At 39.3% G+C, this 23,186-nt stretch overlaps 1 protein-coding gene across 6 annotated transcripts in view; it reads right to left on the reverse strand.

Annotated features, from left to right (window-relative positions):
* The window catches only part of Rttn (rotatin), a 164,236-nt gene that overhangs the window by 134,326 nt on the left and 6,724 nt on the right, over positions 1 to 23,186 (reverse strand). For 5 of the 6 annotated variants that reach the window (XR_013103594.1, XM_076912332.1, XM_034518621.2 and 2 more), the window contains 5 exons: positions 22,819 to 22,969; positions 18,360 to 18,525; positions 16,243 to 16,424; positions 8,837 to 8,952; positions 2,954 to 3,124 (listed from right to left, as the gene is read on the reverse strand). Coding sequence is in view for 5 of the 6 variants with exons in the window: in XM_076912332.1 (XP_076768447.1) it covers positions 2,954 to 3,124; positions 8,837 to 8,952; positions 16,243 to 16,424; positions 18,360 to 18,525; positions 22,819 to 22,969 (786 nt within the window). In the remaining variant the exon portion in view is untranslated. Of the gene's footprint in view, positions 1 to 2,953; positions 3,125 to 8,836; positions 8,953 to 16,242; positions 16,425 to 18,359; positions 18,526 to 22,818; positions 22,970 to 23,186 lie in introns of those variants that run through there. The other variant, XM_076912335.1, reaches the window with a different exon arrangement.

The raw sequence follows: 23,186 nt of genomic DNA on the forward strand, positions 1-23,186 counted from the left end.
GATTGTAAATACATAAATTAGATAATAGCAAGCGTTAGACAAGATTAGGTTCTGTGAGACAAGTTCTAACTCAGTTCTATATCCAGTTTCTAATACTACTAGCCAACTACTACTAATGAATTAAATAGTGGTTAGGTAGACAGATGAAGGAATATACATATGAATGTAGAAAGCTCAAATGCATTTAACATATGCAAAGTAAAAATCTGCTTCTATCAAATGATTTGCCAAAATTGTTCAAGGTACCAGTCATTTTCTGCATCTCTCTTAAAATCACTACATTGTGGAGAACAGAGGAAGCCATAAGTAAACGAGGAGATGAAATCCTGAACGAATGTGTATTGTTGACAGGAGCACAACCATGTCGAGGACCTGAATGTCTCAGACCCATGAGAATGGCAATCTTCCCCAGTCAGGCTCAGAGAACTGGCAAAACCTTCCTCAGATCCAAGTATGCATATTTAGGAAAGATTGACTATTGTGCAAAAATAGCAAACACAGCTTCCTCTCAGATGACTACAAGCTAAGACTGTTTCCCCACAGAGAGACCTCCCACCCAGACAGTTGGGAGCCGCAGTGAGCGTGTCAGCATTCGCCATTACAAGATGGCGCGGGCATCCTGTCCTCCCACTAGTAAACAACTGACTGCGCAGGTGCAAAAGGCAAAAAGCGCGCCAAAGTCACTGCCTATCCCGGGGCGTAATATGGGGTGATGAGTGAACAGCCAATCAGAAGTGAACACGCCACTCTAGGGTACACAAAGCAGTGCCTTCCCCAGGTTTTGGGTCTTTCCGCTTCTGCTTATACAAGAAGTAAAGCCTCGTTGTAATAACCACCCGAACACTGCCTCACGTGTCTTTTTCAAGGGCGAAGGGGACACAGAGGGGCTTGGAACACCAGACTAGCTAAACAACCTTCCTTCCTTGTTCAGCTATATACAATAAGCATGCCTCCTCAAATTGAGTTTCCAGGTGGTTCCTGGTGTCAGTGTCTCCATCACAGAGCACAGCTCACCCAATCCCAGCTTGTCTATACATGTGTCTGTCCTGTCTTTATTACTTTGCCACCTTAACAGGTTTCTAGGATAGAGTTGTGAAGGTCTGAGAAAAGAATGAAAAGGAAGAGGAAGAGGAAGAGGAAGGGGGTGGTAAAGGGAGAAACAAGAAGTGTATGTTTAAGTGCTAGGAGTAAAATATGGGACAAGCAGAACCAAGAAAGAGGCAGTTCTGCTTGTACTTTAAAGTTGTACTTTAGTACTCTGAAGGAGATTTTGCTGGCAGTGTTCTCCTTATGAATGGAATGGGCTGTCGAAATGGGTTATATTCATCTCTCAAACTATCAGTATTCTTTAGAGCTTTCAGAGTTCCACAAGTTTGGGTTTGACACAGGGGGACACTTTATAGTCACTGTTGATCTTCCTACACTGAAATAGCCCCTGGACTTTCAGCTAACTTATCCAGATCTATGTTTAAGACTTCCTTTCCCAAGTGTAGAAGTAGTCAGAAGCAGTGTGGGCTCTCTTGTTCTTAGGCTTGATCTCTGGCAACAGCAAGCTGCTCTTAACATTGAGCTAAAGCAGGACAACCCAGCTAGTCTCCTCCCCATTCTAAGCTACAGAGCCCTTGTCTTCAAGGCTAGGATCAGAGGAGGCATATGCCTCCAGGCTGGGAACTACCTCAGGAAGCAACTCTGGTCTTTCCTCTTAGTGGACAAGGCCAGCAGCAGCTGTTAGTAGTGGGACTCTTACAAGCAGCCCTGAGAAGGGGCCTGCTGGAAGGGAAGGATCTAGTATCTAGCAGATGACAAATCACCCAGGCCAGAGGCCTGGTTCAAGGTCACTGAGAACTGCCACTGAACCAGAAGTCAAGCTGCATCAAAAGCATTTAAGAAACAAAAAAAGAGGGAGTTGTGCGGAATGGAGGAAGTTTTGAGCAAACATGTGAGGGGCAGATAACTTCCTGAGTGAGTGTGTATTATTGACAGACACAGAACCATATCTAGGACCCCAGTACTTCAACCACACTGAGAATGGCAAAGCCTTCTTCAGGGGAGACTCAAAGAGAACTTGCAAAGCCTTCCTCTGATCCGTGGGCAGTGTATGCAGAAATTATCAAGCACATTTTCCTCTTCCAGTATGACTACAACCTGACATTGCTCCTCTACAGAGACTGTAGTGACAGGAATGAGAATGGTCCCCATAAGCTCATACGCTTAAATGTGTGGTTCCAGGTTGGTGAACTGTTTAGGAAAGATTAGAAGGTGTGGCCTTGTGGAAGGAGTGTGCCACTGGGGGTGGGAATGCAAAATGCTATGCCAGGCCGAGTTCAGTCTATCTCTCTATCTGTCTATCTCTCTGTCTCTGTCTCTCTGTCTGTCTCTGTCTCTCTGCCTGCTGCTGGTGGATCAGATATAAGCTCTCAGCTACTTTTCCATTGCCATGCCTGGCCTGCTGCCATGCTCTCTACCATGACAGTCATGGACTCACCCTTTGAAACTGTAAGTGAGCTCCAGATTAAATGCTTTCTTGTTTAAACTGCCTTGGTCATGATGTCTCTTGACACAACTATAGAACAGCAACTAAGACAGAGACCTCCAATCAAGACAAGATTAGCTAAATCTACCTACTTGATCAGCTGTATACAATAAACCCACCTCCTTGATACAAATGTATAAAATAAATATACTTAGTTTCTTGGTGACTGCAGTGATGGTGTGTCTCCATCACAGCAAATGGACCAACAGACTCCAGCTTTTCTATACATCAGTCTGTGTGTCTGTCCTTTCTTCACTCTCATCATACTATTAAGGTTTCCAAAGTCAAGCCTTGCAGGACTCAGTGCTATACCACATATATTTGAAAACATTCTAAAGTAGAACACACCTTTACACCACTAAGTAGCCACTTACTTAAATTTTTCAGTAAATTATAAGCACCCAGCCTTCTCTCCCTTACCTTTTCAACAGGGAGAAGAATTTGCAACAGTCGAACTGTGAACAGTGAGATGCTGACAAAGGCCATCCTGTGGTGCACTAGTACAGACTCTGCTTGCTCCAAGCTAAAACTGGTTTTACGGTAGCACATGGTTTCTCCAAGGGACCCCAACACTTGAAGCAGTTTCTCTTTCTGAAAGCATTCAAACAAGACAAAACTAAACAAAACAATCAATTTTGCTAATATTGTAAATTTACAATATTATATTCTGCTAAATTGTAAATATACAAATGTCATTGAGAACAAATATTATCATTAACAAACCAACACAAAAATTTACTCCTCAAAACAAAAGCAGCCAACATCTCGTGATAACAGAAAGTGCAAAGGAATAGAAGGTGCGTTAACATTGTACAGGGAAGCCACCAGTTCTTGAGAATTTAATGAGAAATCCTAAGAATAACAAAAATAATAAAACACAAAAGCTTAGAGGGATATAAATTCCTTCCAGTTTCCACTACCTAATTCTCAAAATTGGAGCACAGATACATGTGGACCTTACTTCAAATGTGTATCAAGCTTAATATGTGATGAATACAATGGCAAATATAATGGGGTAGAAGAAGTAATTTAATGGAAATATTCTCAAATCGATCCAAATGTTTATTAAATAATAAAACAGAAGCCAACTAAAAAAATTGTCAAATTATGTCAACCTTCTTCTCAAGTAGTAAGGTTGTTTAAAGAAATATTTTACCATTATAAATTTTCATGTAACTTACCACTTAACCAAGACATTGTATCTTTTACATTAAAAGGTAAATGTAGCATATAAAAACAATTAAATAAAGCCTAGAAAAACTGACTTGCCAAGTCATGAAAATATAGACCAAAATGTATTTTAGGTATACTGACCTGCTCTCTAAACTACCTGGTTCTTAAAAGAACAGCTTCCATCAGACAATACAACAGAACAGTGACAGTACACATTGGAAGTCTCACTCCCAACACAGGACAAATAAACACAGCAATAGAAAACCTGAAGACTAAGGAAACTGGCCACTCAGTTGCTAGGTGCTTGGAAACTTAGAAGCAGTGGGTTATGAGACCAAAGATGACTGCTTCTCAGTGAGCTACAATAACAGCAATGACACACAGAAAGAAATGAAACGAAACAAAGGACAAGAGGAGCTGGGAGTTATCTAAAGAAAGGCATAGCTCCCAGCTCCTTGACCTAATGGCCATGTGTGCAGGAAAAAATGGAGACCTGACTTTATATGCAACATAGAATGGAGTACTCTAACAAAATATAATTTAGTAAGGTGCTTAAATTTCTATTTTAATAACAATAATTTTTTTTTCATTTTACTTCAAATGAATAAAAGTAGTGAGTCACTTCTGGGAAGATTTACTTTGCTGTGCTTAACAAAACTGAGTTACAGAATGTTAGATATGACTGAACTATTTATATCTAGAAATATGATTATACATCCTCAAGTACTTCATTTCTAAATTGATAACAATATATTGTGTTATGTATTTAATGCCTTAACAATTCTATCTTTTATCTTAATGTTTGTCAAGGTAGGAACATAAATTTCAGTTTTTTGCTTCTTTTAATTTAACACTAAAGAAAATAGCTTTTACCAAGAAGGTATTTATTTTTAAGTAAATTATGTATAATTCCAAGAACTGATAGTTGACCTAGCATTTTTTATGTACCAATTGGTACTTATATAACAGATTTAACCTTTATAGTTAATTTTTTTTTCTTTGAGTCACAAAAGATCAGCAGCCAAAAGTAAAAATGAATGACTAACTTTCTCAGATAAATGTTCTGGCCAAGAATCTTCTAGTTAATTTAAGACACAACTGATAATCTATTCCTCACATTTCTAAGGATAAAATCACTTGCTGAAAACCTTCAATATGTGAAGGGGGAAAAATATCCTTTTTAAAAAAGAAGAACTACAGAGAAGGATAACTTTAAAGGAAAAATAAAATGAAGAATAATTTTATCAGAGACTAGGAATGTAATCCAGTTGGTTGTATTATTGCTCAGCATACAGGAAGCTCTAAATTTAGTGACTTGGCAGGGTAGATCATGTCTATGATCCCAGCATTTGGGAAGTGGAAGTAAGAGGATTAGAAGTTCAAGATCATCTTTGGCTATGTGGCAAATTGGGAGGCCAGCCTAAATAAACAAAAACTACTATCAAAAATTGAAGAGCTTGAAAACATATTATACCGATTATGTCATTTATCTTTTTAAGATACATGTATCACTAAAAAAATAACATCATAGGTATTTGCACACATAGTACTATTATAGTTAGAAACCTAATGACCTCCAAAGTCTAAACGTTAAAGGCTTGGTATCCAGGATAAACCTATCAGGAAGTAGAGCCCAGTAGAATATCCTTAGGTCACTGGAGGCTCTGTCTGAAGAGGACTGAAGTACCTTAGCCTCTTCCCCTTTCTTTGTGCTTCTCAGCTATGAGGCATGCAGACTGATATCATACATAGACCACCACTGCTACACACATACCTACCTGAACCAAAGCCACTGAGTCCACTCACTATTAAACTGTAAGTTCCAACACTCTGAGTAAAGTAACCCTCTTCCCTTACTAAGTTAATTGTCTTGAGTATTCATTACAGCATCAAGTAAATATTATATACAAATACTTATTATGTAAATATCTGCATTGTCTATATTTTAGTTGTGTTTTTATGTTCTGACTTCTATTCCTAAGGATTATATCAGCCATTCCCTAACAGCCAAAACAAATCTTAATTAAATATAGGCAGACATGATCACAGTAACAAAGAAAATTCAATAACAAGTCATCATATGAGCTGGAAACACAGTTCGATAGAAAGAACATGTCCAGCACACGCAAGGCCCTGGGTTTAATCCCCAACACTTACAAAACACTAAATAAGTTATCCTAAAAGCAGTAAGTTATCTTTAAAGCAATATATATTTTATATGACTAATAAATTATAATACTTCCCTAGCAAGATAATCAAAAGGGAAACAGAGAACAGATATTACTAATGGACATTAACAAAAGAGATAATATCACTCTTTCAAGAAAAATGTTTATCAAATGATTTCAAAATAAAAGATCTAAGTAATAACAGAATTATGCTACATTTAAATGTCGAAAGATTTATAGTTTGCAATTACATATGGATACACTGAGGGCTAAAGTGTATGCATCTCAGAGGTAAAATTCTTGTGTAATGCGTCTCTGGCAGCAAAATAGAAGAACAAAACTTTAGCAGTTTATAGATCTTCTAAATATTATGCCATAATACGGCATTCCTGAGGCTATTATGTACTTTTCAAATTATCTACCAAATGAAATGCAAACAGTGAAAAACAAAGCACCTGCCCTATTTGCTTTCTTTTGCTATGATAAATCACTCACTGAGCAAACCAGCTTGGGGAAAGAGGGGGCTTATTTGCCTTATACTTCTTTATCATAGTCCATGACTGTGGGAAGTTGGCCAGGAACTCAGGCAAGAAAGTAGAGACAGGAACTGAAGTATAGACCACAAAGAAACCCTGCCTACTAGCTTTCTTCCTCTGACTTTTTTGGGTACTTTTCTTATTCAGCCCACACCCACCTGATGGCATTGCCCACAGTGTGCTAGGCTCTCCTACATTAATCAGCAATTAAGAATGTCCCCATAGATATACCCACAGGCCAATATAATGGCAGCAATTCTTCAACTAAAGTCTCCTTTTCCCACATGATTCTAGTTTGTATTAAGTTCACAAAACTAACCACCATAACATTTGTCCATACAAAATGACTCTAAGAGAGATCCAGAAGCAAAACTATAGACAACCGTACAACTAAAACTCTGATAATTTCCAGAGAAGTCACTTGCTTAAACATCACAATTTAAAGCCTCTATATTGGGTCATAAAATAGTAGTAAGGACTAGTTATTTCTTTCTAAGAAACAATTAAAAAGCTGCACAAAATAAGGAAAAAATAGTAGACATTGGAGAATTAGTAGTATAAAACTGTCAGATCAGGGGAAAGAAAAACAAGAAATGAAGGCCCCACCGTGTCTGCAAGCGACGCCTGTAGAGAAACCATAAACAAAGGGCCCATGGAGTCTCACAGTCATGATAGTTTAAGAAGATGGAGATGATGTGGAAACTACAAACGGCACAAACATGGGACAAATCTAACCACTCAGATTTAACACGAAATCCCAAGGCACAGATAAGTCAATAGAAATTCAAACCTCAACCAGTGGAAGTCATCAGCAGTCACTGGAGACATCCAATAGGAACTCCAGAGGGGCCACATCTCACCTAGGAGTAGTGTCTAGACCTCTGTAGGGAGGATACTCTTAACACTATGGGGATCTTTTTCTTTTCAACCTTGATATTACTGGCACCTTCAGCTTTAAAAAAAAAAAAAAAAAAAAAAAAAAAAATGTGTTTCTTATGTAGAGCTGTTCTGGCTTCTATCTAGTAGATGCCAGTACCATGACAGTTATGATACATAAAAATGTCTCTAGTTAATGCCATATGCCCACTGGAGGCAAAACTGTTCTACTTTAAAGCCACTGTTTAAGAACCTTTCTAGCAAAACTTAAATAGGCCCCAAAGAAGTGAGACTGCTCTGATAATACCTTAGCCACTTGTTAGAACAGATTCTAATTCTACAAGGACAAATGCATTAAAAATCAAGACAAAAAGAGTGATATCCAGCCAGGCATGGGATGTATACCTATAATCTCAACACTAGGGAGGCTGAAGCAGGAAATCCTGAGGTCAAGGCCAACCTGGAATATCTACCTAAACACTGTCTCAAGCATAAAAATAAACAGATAAAGGAATAACTTCTACTCAAAAAATGATCAACTTTATAAGACATTGAAAAGGCTAGGACAAAATGCAACATCTGTTCAAGAAAAAAAATCAAATTAAGGAATATTGAAAACTTCCTCTCAACTTCATAAGGGCACTTAACAAACCTGGAGATCTCAAATGTTATCTAATCTTTACTACTAACTATACTGCCCCATAGGAGGACAAACAAGGCTCATAGCATGTCCACTCTCACTGCAGGCCATGTCCTCTCCAGATTAAGGGGCAACAACAATAAATTAAAGGATATCAAAATTGACTAAACAGAAATAAAGCTGTCTATATTCATAAACAATATAATCCTAACACTGTTTATTCACAAATACCATGATTACATAGAAAGAAAATCCTAAAGAAATTACCAAAACCAAAACAATGGAGGGAAAAACCTCTGAGAATGACATTAATGTAAAAAATTTCATGGAGAGAAGTATGAGTTAGATTTTTATGAATTATATTTTTACTTTTTTAAAAAATAATGTGAGCCAGTGTAACTGTTTCTTGAAATTGTAAGGAAAAAAAGAGAACTCCTTAAAGTAACTTTAGGAATATTTCAACTGTAGGTTTTAAGGTTTAAATTTACTCTAAGTTAAAAAAAAAAAAAAAAAAACCAACCCACCAACCCACACACACAATGATTGAGAAATACTGTGTTAGTGGTGCTAATATCAGGCTAAAGTATATATGCTAACAATTAAAGTCACCTAGTTTCCTCCCTCTTGCTATGAACTAACACTTTCTCTGAACAAAAGTATAAGAAAAATTTTAAATCAGAAGACACCAAATACAAACCCAGAATTAGATATCATAGTTCTATTATAGAAGCAGGGGTGCCATGACAGCTATCATAACCAGTGGTCTTTTATTGATTTAGACCTGTTTCTATTAGTGTAAACCAAACCACTGAGGAAAAGATCCACTCAGAGATGAATACAAAATGAACTTATCATGTATTCTGTCATAAAGTAAAACCTACAACACCCTAAAGAAGATAATGATTCTCACCACATCTATAGCAAAGAGGCTGTTATCATCCCAGATTTCAGATGAAATTGCTTGTCCAATGAGCAGCATGTCCTCTGCAAGCAGTTCCAGAATTCTTATTATCATTTCTCTGCTGCCTAGACATAATAATGGGAGAAACACAAGGGAAAACAAAGTCACTTGATTCTCAGTTTATTAGCTGGACCCTCTAGCTAGGCATGCTCCCAAATTCCTCTTACCCCATCCTTGGTATTTTTACTACTCTCAGAGATGAATGAGGAAGTCACAATTTCACTGTAACAGACCAAATGTGCTCATAAGTATAAAAGTTACTTGAAAATAGGAATAACTAAAACTACCCTGAAACAGACTTAAGCAATTTCAAACTCGGAGACTACCCATGTTACATATTATATGCAACAAAACAAGCAAGTTTAGAGAATACATTCTAGTCACTTCTCTCTAGTACAAGAAGCTTTAAGCTTTGTCATAAAGTCACACATAAGAGTCACATGAGAAGCTAATCCTATACTACAATAACTAACAGAATAAATGTCCATCCACAGTATTGTATACTGAAGAAATTATAAGAAATAGCATCCAATGCTAAGAGTGTAACTAAACTGGCAGAATGCTTGCCTAGCTTGCTTGAGGCTTTGCATTCCATTTCCAGATGGCCTACACCACGTACTGATCTCATTACTCAAGAGGTAAAGGCAAGAAGATCAGAAGTTCAAAGTCATTTTGAGCTGTGTAGTAAGTTTAAGACCAGTCTGGGATACCTGAGACTGCCTAAACAAACAAACAAACAAACAAACAAACAAACCAAAAGCCACTATCCACAAACATTCCCAGAGATGCTGCCTTAGCCACACCTGATGGTACACACTTGTAATCCTAGCACTAGGTTACATGATAGTTCTTGGCCAATCACCAGACCATCTCAAAAGAACAAAACCAACACTCCCCTAAAAGAAACTTAATCTCATTTCTCTGCTGAGATAGAAAGCAAAAGCATTTTCCAAAATTCTCAAAGGCAAACTTTCAAAATAAGACTGTCCTGTCTTATATCTTAAAGGTGAATTCCTAATAAATTATTAGTAAAACAAACTCCTAAATCACAGGATCTACATTCATTTTTTTTCATTAGAACAGCTGGAGCAAGCTCTCTCTACACCTCTTACAATACTGAACAATTACAAATTATACAATAATTTACTGCAAAAGGGCAAGGGAACATTTAGAAATTTTTATGTACAAGATATAGCTTTATAATTATCAATCTGACTTTTTATAGCAAATTAAAGAAAGGTTAAATGCAAAATCATTAAGACTAAAACTGTTCTTCCCAATATACCAGACAAATAAACTTTGATGATGCAAAGTGCTGCTCTCATATCACATAACACCGTCAGCATGTGAAAGCATGCACACTCACAAGCCTGGAAGCCACGACCCCACTGTGAGGAGGAGGAGGGGATTTTTCAATATGCAGATGCTTCCCAAATTTACACCTTTGTTCTATTTTTCTTTCCATCCCCTTCAAGCAGACAAAAGCCAAGATAAAACAAAACAAAAATATTAAATGTTCAACTATTAATATGGGATTTTTGATAAATAAACTAACAAGGGCAAAACTCACTTTATACGAATAACTTGACAAGTTTATCAACTGCTAAGTATGTAGTTTTAAATGTAGTTTTAGGGGTGAGTGCTTGCCTAGAAAACATGAACACCTGCTTTAATATCCAAAATTGAGGAGGAAAGTATAAACTTACAGAATACAAACCATTACTGCTTCCAATACTTTGCTTACACTGAAAAATGTTGGAGTGTGGACTCCAAGTTTAGTACTTTTGGACAGGTCCCTGCTATTGGCTATCTTGACATTAAGTCTGAAAATAATTTTAAACCCTAGTTCCCTCCTTTGAAAACATGAAAACACTAACTGCAACTGCTGAAGGAGAAAAATGGGTTGTTGACAAACAGAAAATTATGCTCATTAAATCAGTAGCAACGGCTGAGCAGGCTGGGAACTCCACACAGGGCTTTATGACTAGATTCCGGCAGAAACCAGCCACACTGTCACTATGTCTATCACATTTTAGAAAAAGGATACTTAGTACATATTGTTGGGAGCCCAGAAAGCGGCTAAAAAGCAGCTATCCACATGCTAGCCACGCCTCCAAGGCTTACATCATATCCACATGCCTACAAGGGGCATGGCAAAAGTGTATAAATACCCCAGATTTCCCTTCAGTAAAGAGACTTGAGACTGGATCAGAACCTCTGTCTTGTCTCCATTCCTTGCGTCTCTTCCCCTTATTCTCTCATATTCTTTCTTTCTCTCTCCCCTCCCCTCCCCTCCCCTCCCCTCCCCTCCCCTCCCCTCCCCTCCCCTCCCCTCCCCTCCCCTCCCCTCTCTCTCTCTCTCTCTCTCTCTCTCTCTCTCTCTCTCTCTCGACCCTGACCCAAAGACCTGAGCGGCAGTTTGAAGCCAGGCAGTGGTGGCTTATGCCTTTAATCCCAGCCTTTGAAAGGCCAAGCCAGGCAGAGCCGAGCAGGCCACAACATAGTAACTATTCAGGCATTGTCAAGTCTTTTGTCTCAAGCCAGGTAGAGGAGAGCCGGTTGCAACATTTTTGGCGCTCAACAAGAGGCAGAGGGAACCAGAGACCCAGTGAGGGACATTAGGAGAACCTTAGGACGTTATGAGAGACCCAGTTAGGACGTTAGAAGGATCTGCTGATTGCCGCAGGAATCTGCCGAGTCGAGAAAGGGTTAATGAAAAAGGGACAAGAAATAAGTCAGCCTGAGCTTAACTCTCTGTTTTTGTTTTGTTGTTTGCTGCTCACGTGTGTTAATTGCCTGCTTTTGTTTCGCTGTTTAAATGCTGTCTTTCGGGTTCAAAATAAAAAGAAACGTATATATCCGAAATTAGAATCCAAAAAACAACCAAACCTTAATGACAATTTGTCAGAGCCAGATTGTGCCGACCTAGAGGAAGAGGCAGTTAAATATTATGACTCTGAAAGGCCGTCTCCCAGTGCACCTCCACTTCCAGAGGCTCCCGCTGTGGAGACAGTGGTTGTAGATCCCAGAAAGGAGTTACAGGATAAAATTTCTATTCTTAAACAACTAATAGAGTTGGAAAAAGAGTATCAGGACTTAATTAATCAGCTACAAAAATTAAGGACAGGGAAGAGGTCTCCAGAGGCCAACTGCGAAAATCCCCCAGATTTTCACGTTCCTCAACCTGGTGTCCAAAGGCAGTCCCTATCCTCTAGCCTTAGTTCAGCTACAGATCAGCCAGAGGAGGGAGACACTGAGGCTTTCCCTGTATCAGAGACCAGAGACACTCAAGGGGTTGCTTGGAGACATCACACAGAGTTTAATTTTCAAATTATTAAAGAATTAAAAAATGCCGTATCTCAATATGGAGCCACCGCTCCCTTTACTCTTGCAATTTTAGAGTTTGTAGCAGAGGAGTGGCTGACTCCTAGTGATTGGAATACATTAGTGAGAGCAGTTCTTAGTGGTGGAGACTATCTTATTTGGAAATCAGAGTATCATGAGAATTTTAAAGAGACAGCTAGGAGAAACATTCAGGCAGGCAATGGTTGGTCCTTTGATGCCTTAGTAGTAGAAGAGGAATTTGCTTCTAGTGATAACCAGATGCAATATGACCCAGGTTTATATGCTCAAATTCAAAATGCAGCCATGAAGGCTTGGCATAAACTCCAGGTAAAGGGAGACCCTGGTGCATCTTTAACAACAGTGAGGCAAGGGCCTGATGAATGATTTTCTGACTTTGTTCATCGATTAATGACAACAGCAGGGAGGATTTTTGGTAATGCAGAGGCAGGTGTAGACTATGTGAAAAAACTTCCATATGAAAATGCCAATTCTGCCTGCCAAACAGCCATTAGACCCTATAGGAAAAAGACAGATCTTACAGGGTATATCAGACTCTGTTCTGACATAGGTCCCTCCTACCAACAGGGCTTAGCTATGGCAGCTGTCATGCAAGGACAATCAATAAGAGAATTTTTGGCAAGAAGAGATAAAAAGGACTGTTTTAAATGTGGCAAGCCTAGATACTTTGCAAGAGATTACAAGGCAGAAAATGCGTTAACCCAGAGACAGCCCAGAAAACAGCCTGGGCTCTGCCCATGTTGGAAACGTGGAAGGCATTGGGCTAGTGATTGTATGTCCAAAAGAGACGCACAAGGAAACACCCTTTCCCATAATCAGGGAAACGGGAACAGGGGCCAGCTCCAGGCCCCGAACCGATGCAAGCCAAAACAGGCTTATGGAGCAGTCAGTGTCATACCAGCAAACACCAATCCCTTTCTGAACTTAGTCGAGCAACACTAGGAAGCGCAGGACTGGACCTCAGTTCTGCCACCCACACAGTATTAACCCCAGAAATGGGACCTCAGGCCTTACCCACTGGAGTGTTTTGACTGCTCTATCCAAATGTGTTTGGCCTAATAGTGGGAAGAAGCAGTGCTACTATGCAGGGACTACAAATTTTTCCTGGAGTTATAGACAATGATTATCAAGATGAGATTAAGGTAATGGCCTGGGCAATTCAGAATGTAGTCGCTATTCCTACAGGAAGGAGGATAGCTCAACTAGTGTTACTTCCATTGTTCCCTACTAATCACAAATATAAGAATCCTAAAAGAGGGGATCAAGGCTTTGGTTCCTCTGATGCATACTAGGTACAGCCTATAGTTAAACAAAAACCTATGATGACAATTTGGCTTGATGGAAAGGCATTCCAAGGCTTGGTTGACACAGGAGCTGATGTGACTATCCTAAAACAAAGTGATTGGCCTGCTACCTGGCCTCTGACCCCAACCTTAACCAACTTAAGGGGTACTGGCCAAAGTCAAAACCCACTACAAAGCTATAAGGTGCTGACGTGGAAAGATAAAGAAGGAAATACAGGAAATATACAACCCTATGTCATCTCAGGCCTTCCCATTAATCTCTGGGACCAAGATCTGTTATCCCAGTTGGGATTGATTATGTGCAGCCCTAATGAAGTAATCATGGCTCAAATGGTAAACTCTGAGCTTTCCCCAGGCAAAGGATTAGGAAAAGATGAAAAAGAAATTACTCATCCTACTGAGGTTTATGGTAACACTGGAAGAAGAGGCTTGGGGTATTTTTGATGGGGACTACTGATTCAGCTGCACCCCTAGGGCGTTGTGTGGATCCCATCACCTGGAAGGGGGACTCACCTGTCTGGGTGGATCAGTGGTCCCTAACCACTGAAAAATTACAAGCTGCTCAGTTGCTAGTGAAAAATCAATTTGAAAAAATTTAAAAAGGGGAATGTACCCTACTAAGGGATCCCCCAGAAATTTTACATTTTTTTAACTTTGGATTCTGAAGGAAAATCGGCTGCAGATAGATTCTGGCATCCTGATACCAAAAAGAATTTTGCAAAAGTCCTCTGGAAAGACCCATTAACTGGAACCTGGAATGGGCCAGATCCAGTGCTTATCTGGGGAAGAGGTTCTGTTTGAATATATTCCCAAACTGCAGATGCTGCACGTTGGCTGCCAGAGAGACTGATTAAACAAATAGACAACAATAACAAATCCAGGGAGGAGAAACCCCCTGAGAAGCATATTTTTTCTTTGCAGGAAATATGAAGGAAACATGAAGATGCTTCACAATTGCCTTCAAGCTGGAACAGATCAATGAGCAAACCTGACTTGGGAAGTTCTCAATGCTGAAGGAGACATCACCACCTGAATCTCCAGGGTGGCTCTATTGCACTTTTGATTCTCTGACTTATGATTTAGTGGGGTACATTGTTTAAACCCACTACCACAGTTGTTATAGTTGTTTTTGGGGTTTATGCTGTTCAACAGACTGATGGCTTTTGTACGGCAACAGATAGATGCTATTCAAATGAAACCCATACAGGTCCATTATTACAGGCTGGAAGTAGGGAACTCTGAAACCTCTGTCATCAAGACTGATGAGGATTAACCCCTAACTTACATGCTAAGCCAGATAGTCAATGACGGGTAAGAGAACATATCGAGACCCTTGCCCCTAAAAGAAGAGAGGCCTCACCATCCTAAGACAGGAGCTCAACCAATGGCTGTTGAGTATCCAAGGACTGGAAAGGGAGGCTGGGGTCCTTTGTTCCAACCTACGACAGGCACGGTTTCCGTAAGTTTTCCTAGCCTTCCCTTTTGAAAAAATAATTAAAAAGAGGGACCTGTTGGGAGCCAACTTTTAGCAGAAATCAGCTAGAAAGCAGCTATCCACATGCCTCCAAGGCTTACATCATATCCACATGCCTACAAAGGGCATGGCAAAAGTGTATAAATACCCCAGATTTCCCTTCAATAAAGAGACTTGAGACTGGATCAGAACCTCTGTCTTGTCTCCATTCCTTGCATCTCTTCCCCTTATTCATTCTCTCTCTCTCTCTCTCTCTCTCTCTCTCTCTCTCTCTCTCTCTCTCTCTCTCTCTCTCTCTCTCTCTCTCTCTTGACCCTGACCCAAAGACCTGAGCGGCAGTTTGAAGCCAGGCAGTGGTGGCTTATGCCTTTAATCCCAGCCTTTGAAAGGCCAAGCCAGGCAGAGCGGAGCAGGCCACAACATAGTAACTATTCAGGCATTGTTAAGTCTTTTGTCTCAAGCCAGGTAGAGCAGAGCCAGTTGCAACAACATATGAGTAAAATGTGACCCAGAACATGTGGGAGTTGCTTTAGAAAAAAATATATTGTAATAAAAGTTAGGAGCCCAGGTAGGGGGATTAGTTACCATTTCCTGGCTTATAAGATATGAATATGACTAAAGAGATAGCTCAGAGGTTAAGAACACTTGCTGCTCCTGAAAAGGACCCAGGTTGTTCAATTCCCAGCACCCACATGGTGGTTTACAATTCATTCAAGGAGATATGATGCCTTTCTGGTCCCCATGAGGACCAAACACACACAGTGCACACATACCAATGTGTGTGTACCATGTAACAGCTAAATAGTCATACACATAAAAATATAAATACATCGTTTTTAGAAGACTTGAGTGTAAAGTGTGAGCAACAGAGAGTACCTCAAACAGTGGCTGAAGAGCAAAAGTGAATTCTTTTGCTGATCTTAAATCTATCTTTGTTGACTTACTCAACCTAAATTTTATAATTAGTGTTCATATTTAAAATGCTGAAGAAGCCCATGACAACAAATAAATGGAAGAAGATAATCTATTTGAATATCAGCATGGCACCACATTTAGTGAAGTAAAAAGGTGAGGTGGCTTGCTAATTTCTAAGGAAAGATAAGTAAAAATAGATGCTAAAAGCCTTAATACAAAAAAAAAGCATCAGTCACTCGCAGGAGATACATAAAACAAACACAAACTGTGTAAGAAATGGAATTCCCGATACAGCTAACCTGTTCTCAGCAGAGGAACTGCTGCCTCCAGGGTAGAGATGCAGAACTGAGGAAGACTAAGCTGCTGGAACTGCAGCTCCAGTGTGTCCTCTGCTTCCAGCTCCGGCAGATCTACATGTGCCACATCCAAAGGTGAATGCACAGATATCCTAGAGTTCACATGCGCATGACTACTACTTCCGCTGGAAAGTAAACAAAAAAAGATCTTGAGTAAGAAGACAACTCTAATAGTAGGCTTGCTGTTACCCACTGCACAGCAGAACTCACACTACTCATGGTACTGACTTATGCAAGAAGTCCGACAAATTAGACTAAATTCCACGCAGAGAACTTCAGGCTATTCATGAAGGAGCACAATGACACTGCACTTACCTAGCATGTACTAGGCTACAGACTGTAACACCACAAAAAGAAAAACAGAAAAATGGAACATGAAGCAAAACATGCATTTGTTTATTCCTTGCTTTTCATATTGATGACTCTGAAACATGAACATTTCTATAGCAGAAAACAGGAGCAGCAATAACCCATTTACTTCTAAAAAGAAAACAAGCAGGCTCACAGCTAAGCACTGATGAGAGCAAATCACGGGGATAAAACTAAACAGTTTATACAGTTGCTGAGGGTTTCTACAATTTTCAGCAAATGTTCTAAATAAGCCAATGTGAGCAACTGGAGAATGGCCTCAAAAAGATACCACAGGAAGTGGGTTACTTACCAGGAGAGTCAACATCATATAATGATTTTGAAAATGCTTTCTCCATTAAAAGATTCTTACTCTGGGTCCTCAAAATTCTGACTTATTGTTATGGACAACTACAGCTGAATCACTGAGACATGTGAACATTCAAAGCTCCCCAGATTTTATGCCTATTTCCTTATTTATTAGCTTCAAGATTCCAAGCATCCCAAAATATGGAAGGAAGACACCCAGGTTTCTTTCAATGTCTGATAAACCCTGTGAGGAAGCTGTTCACACACGAAGAACAAGGTGGTAAAGCATGCTTTATAGCAAGGTAAAAAGAAAACCTGTAAGTCATCATCCAACTACACAACATGAGCAGTGTGCTCTCCTGCTACAGGCGGCCCCAACTCTACTCTTAGCAGCTGTCATGGTTTCAACCCCTTGAAAAGGCAGGCTTTCCTGCAAGTAATAGCAATAATAGCAATGCCTATCCTATTGTAAAACTGTCTGAAGGTGACTGTATGTAAAACATGTGGTCCTAACACCACACTCATGACCATGCTAAATTTGTGTGACCTTGTAAGGCAGCAGCAAAAATAACCAAGCCAAGATATGGGCTTCCTTAGGATGACATGAAAGAAAAGGCTACTGTGGTAAAATATTTATGACCTAGGAAGGCCTAACACAGATCTAATGTCATCCCTTCAAGCAAACATGACATATGAAAAATCTGTATTCACACAGATAAATGATGCATTCCCCTTGAAAGAGTTCCCATTTAAACAATATTCATTTTCATACACTCAGAACTTTAAATTATGATTAGACTTACAAACAACATGTATAAAAATACCATTTTAAAAATATAATTCAGGGATTACAATAATTAAGAGACAGCTCACTGGATTAAGGCACTTATCATTAAAGCCTGATGACCTGAGTTAGCCCCAAAAGCACATGTAAAAGGTGGAGAGAGAGAACCAAATCCATAAAGTTATTCTCTGACCTCCACACGTGTAGCATGGCATGCTAGACTCTATCCCAAGCCCCCCTCCCACATATTTTTTTTAATATAATGTTCTATCTATAGCTGATAAAAATAACTTAGTGGATCAAAACCTTTTTTTAAAAAGAAATAGAAAGGAATAGAAAATACATACTGGTTGCCAAATAGTGAAATGGAGTAACATGGTATAAACATTTTTTTAGTTAAACACACATAAAGAGAACGAGTCAGAGACTGAGAGGGAGCATGTGAATGTGTTCTGAATGCAGAGTTTCAAGGAAATATTTGTTAACCTGCAGATCAAAATAACAAAACTATGAAAGTTATTGGTTTAAACAGGCCTATATATAGGGCAATAATCCAAGAGAAAACAGAAGGGAACAATTCTCTCCTCATAAAATGAACACAGACACAAGAGCCAATCACCTGGAAGACACTGCATCCCAGTCCTGGCCATCTCCTCGGGGTCGCTGGCCTGTGCGCCCAACCACAGAAGGCCGAGAGCTACTGCTTCCTGGGGATGGGTTTGGGGAATGGTAAGGACCTCTTGCTTCATGACAGTAAGACAAAGAAGAATTCTGGGAGATTGTGTCTGAAGAAATAAAGAAATATAATTACCCCTGATAGAAGCAGACTTCTGATAATGTGGATTAATTGTATCAACCAGACTTTTTGCAAAAATTAACAAAAGACAGAATGATTCTGCAGGGAAAAAAATTCAAAGAGTAAAATCACGTTTTCCAGCAAATATTCACACAGCACATTCCTGACCTGATTTTAAGAAGTTCTGGGCAGTGACAGTTAAGACTGTGAAAGAAAACAAAACTGGGTAAGTCTCCCCAGCTTGAGCTCTCAAAGCTTTGAACTACATGCAAATATTATTACAAAATGAAACATCAATCTAAATATGAGCTAGAACCATAAATATTTCCAGTCAGTAACAGAAAATCCTCATGGCAATAGATTCTTAGATATGGAAACCAAAACATAAACAACAAAAGAAAATAGGTAAACCAGACTTTATCACATTTAAAACTTTTGTGCATCAAAATATATTATAAGAAAGCATAAATACAAAATACATAGTGGCAAAATATTTGTAAAATATGTATTTAGTAAGGGTTTAATATTTTGAATATATTAATAACTCCTAAAACTCAACAGTAAACAAAGAACCAGGTGAAAAAATGGGCAAAGATTTTAATACCCATTTCTCCTAAGTAGACATACAAATAACAACAAGCACACACAAAAAAATCTGTAGTGAGTTCATCATTCATTGTTAGTGTCCATAGATGCAAATCAAAAGGACAGTGATAAACCTCTTGGAACCTGTGAAATGTTATAATGAAGAATGAGAGGATGCATGCACGAGTAACTGCAATCAATGTGCAGAAGATTTATGCATTACTAGTAGACAGGTAAAACGCTGTAGCTACCAACAAGGAGGTGTGAAGACCTTCCAAAGCTAAAAAACTAGCATATGATCTTCAGCCCATTCTTGCACACACAACAGACTCAAAAAGGTACATGTAAGACACTGTTCACTGACATATGATTCAAGGTAGACACAACATAAACATCCCTCAAGAGATAAATAAATACAATCTATTACATACATACAATGGAAAATTATTCAGCCATAGGAAGACATAAAATACAAACACATAGTATAAGGAAGGCATAGCTTCAAACTATTACAAAGAAAATAAGCCAGAAACAAAAATGGCAAATTCTGTTTGATCTCATTTGTATCTAGAATGGATAAAATTAACAATAAAATTAGATTAGAGCTTATCAGTAGGTGAAGAGAAAGAAGAAATGGGGATTTATTACTTAATGCCTCTCGAGAAGCTAGGTGAAGAGAGAGCGGGGGGGGGGGGGATATCGAGGCAGATGTTCACGTGTCTCCACCAGCCAAAGATAGTTGATATATCTAGGCTGGGTAGTGGGTTACACCTCTGATTGAGCATTACCAAACTTATAAAGCCTTTGATTAACATTTTTAAAAAGTGTATAAAAGCAAAAAAGAAAAGGGGACATGGGATAGGGGTTTTCTAGGGGGGGAAATGGGGAAAGGGGATGGCATCTGAAATGTAAATAAAATATCCAATAAAAAAAATGCCTCTCTTCAGAATGATAAAAATGTCTATAGAGAGCTGTAAAATAGTATGAACATTAAATGCATCACATTATACTCTTTTAAAAAGCCATAATTATATTTTATGTTACAAGTGCACATGTAGCCTAGTGTGCTGGTTTACACCTTTAATCCCTGATTAGAAAGGCAGAGGCAGGAGCATCTCTGTGAGCTCCAGGCCAGCCTGACCTTCATATGAGTTCCAGGACAGCCAGAGCTGTCTTGTGTACATTTGTAGATAAGACACATGATGGTGAAAGTAGCCATAACAGTACTTGATTTCATATATGTGTATTTACAGACAGCTATAGATAATGAAGAAGGCGTGATAGATATATTGACAGACTTTACAAGGGGAAAAAGTTAGCATCACATACTTCTCACTGTAATTTACAAACTAGGAAATGCTTAGTAAGATCTATGTCTTAGTTAGGGTTTCATTGCAATGAAGAGACCCCATGCCCAAGGCAACTCTTATAAAAGAAAACATTTAACTGGGGCTGGCTTTCGGTTTCAGAGGTTCACTCCATTATCATCATGGGAGGAAGTATGACAGCATGCAGGCAGACATGGTGCTAGAGGAGCCCAGAGTTCTATGTCTTGATCTGAATGCAGTCAGAAGACTGTCTTCTGCAGCCATCCAGGAGGAGACCAGAATTCTACACTGGGTGGAGCTTAAGCCTAAGAGACCTCAAAGGCCACCAACACAGTGACACAACCCCTCCAACAAGGCCATACCAACTTCAACAAGGCCACACATCCTAATAGTACCTCTTCCCATGGGCCAAGTGTATTCAACATTCAAACTACCAAAATCTACATGCCTCTATAACCTCTCTTATCTCACCTCACTTCCTTGCACCTGACTCAAGACACCCTGCTCTCCCAGGCCATGTTTGCCTTGCTCAAGCATATCACCCACTTGGTGCCTTGGGCTCTGACTCCCTCTGAACACTCTTCATGCAACTCTCTTCAGGAAGAAGGAAACCATCCATGTAAAAGAAGTAGTATCCTCTTCTGTCACGTCACATTTTTATTTACTTAGAGTACTTCTTATCAGAAACAACTCTGATTTTCATTGTCTTCTTCAACTGTCTAAAGTACTAGACCACAAGAACAGAGTTGCTTGGTCAGTGCTACCTACCCAGAGGATAGTCTATCAGCTGGCGTATAATAGGAGATAAAGAAGTACTAGAACTCTGTCTATGCTAAAGCATGGGGCACAGCTCTCTGGGATCATTTACAGAAAGCCCATTAAGAATATTAACGAGAAAATAAAATGAATATTAACAAGAGCCTATAGACTCTTAAGTCTACGATAATTGCAACATAAAATACAAATACTCAAGTAGCAGAGTTTGAGTGATGCCCCAAAGTAAACAGGAACTGTAAAACAGAATAACAAATGACTTGAGTTTTGTGTTTACCTTTTAAGGCACAGTATACAAGCACACAGAAATCGGGTTTTAGAGACTATTCTGCCTAGATCACCCTGTATGCCATCTGTCCACTAGGGGGCATTTTTCCTCTGAAAAGCCTGTGGCTGCCAGCATATCTGCATATCTGCATATGCTACATCTCAAAAAAAGGATAAACAAGGCTTTTACAATACAAATCACTGTTTTTCAAACAAATGAATGTTTCAACACAATATATACCTTGCATTAAATTTCCCTAAGTCCCACATGAACTGTCAGTCTGAATCCTAGTCCCCAGGCCCATAATGATTGAGAATCTGGGGATAAACAAAAAAGCACTCTATAAATGTCTAAGCAAGTAAATTCACCACGAAGAAGTTTCAGAAAATGGGACTTCTGCTATAGTCATCCTTAAGATGAAGAGCCAGAAGTCTCAGAGGGAATACAGAACAGAAAAGGAGACACTTGAAGGGAGGGCAGCCAGGGCATGGGACAGGTCAGCAGGGAAGATGCTTGTTCTTCCTCAGAGCACCCAGGGCAGGTGGCTCACATGTGTCTGTAACTCCAGTTCCGGGGGACCCAACACCTCTGGTTTCCTCAGGCACCTGCACTTATGTGCACATATCCACAAACAGACACACAACTAAAAATTATTAAAAATAATAAAAATTAATCTTTAAAAATAATTTTGAATCCATCTACAAAGGAACATATTCCTTTTTCTGAGAAAATTCCAGAAAATTATGAACAAATGCCCTGACCTCCTATAGTTAGCACTCCGCTGATCTTTACTGACCTAGTTTATCCCGCAAACCCATATAACCATAAGGCATATGGAACCCCATAAACCACCTTATAAACTCACTTAGGAGAGAAAAGTTCTTCAGATGAAAAACAAAGCATGCTAAAACAGTTTTCTCTAAGATTTTATTAAATCCTTTGAGCAATGTAACTTCAAAAGCCACCAACATCACATAATAGCCATTGTTAAGACTAAGCTGGCACCCACCTTTAGATGTGGGCTACTGTCTTTCAGTGTGTGTGTCTCTCTTCCTTAGTACCCACACCTAGTTCTTTATGAGACTTGTTTTCTAAGTAATTCAAACTTTGCATTATTTAAAAAAACAAACAAACAAAAACAAAACAAAATGGGATCGTGGTGGTTCTCTCATTTGCCTAGCTTCTATTCAAGGATCAAATAACATCTTGGGAGTGGGGATGTGTACTGAGAAAGGCAAAGCACACACAGCCAACTTTCAAGTGAGGTATACATTTCTCAGAAGAAGATAAAGAATATCGCTATCTGGTGAAGAAATAAGCAAAGTACCTTGCTTATTGGAGAAAAGGTTGGGGTCTCTGTAAAAGTTGAGTCTGTTTCTTAAGCTTGTGCATAGCTGCTGCAAACAGGACACTGACTGTAATGCCAGACGGTGCTTCCCATCTCCTCCAAAGGCCAGCTTCACCAGACACAAAAGGCCCTGAGACAGGAGAGTGAAAGTAGTGATGGAAACAGAGAGCTCAGATCCACAGAACGCTAGCCAGGCGTGGTGGTCAGCAGGGCCACCACAACTTCAAGGCAGCAGTCTGGTCTGCATAGCAAGTCCCACAGCATATATAACAAGACCTATGTTTTTCAAAATTAATGTTTTTAGGACTATATACAAAAACAAAAAACAATCCCCACTTGGATCTCTA

This window comes from Arvicanthis niloticus, chromosome 14 (genome assembly GCF_011762505.2).
Source record: "Arvicanthis niloticus isolate mArvNil1 chromosome 14, mArvNil1.pat.X, whole genome shotgun sequence".
Taxonomy (NCBI): domain Eukaryota; kingdom Metazoa; phylum Chordata; class Mammalia; order Rodentia; family Muridae; genus Arvicanthis; species Arvicanthis niloticus.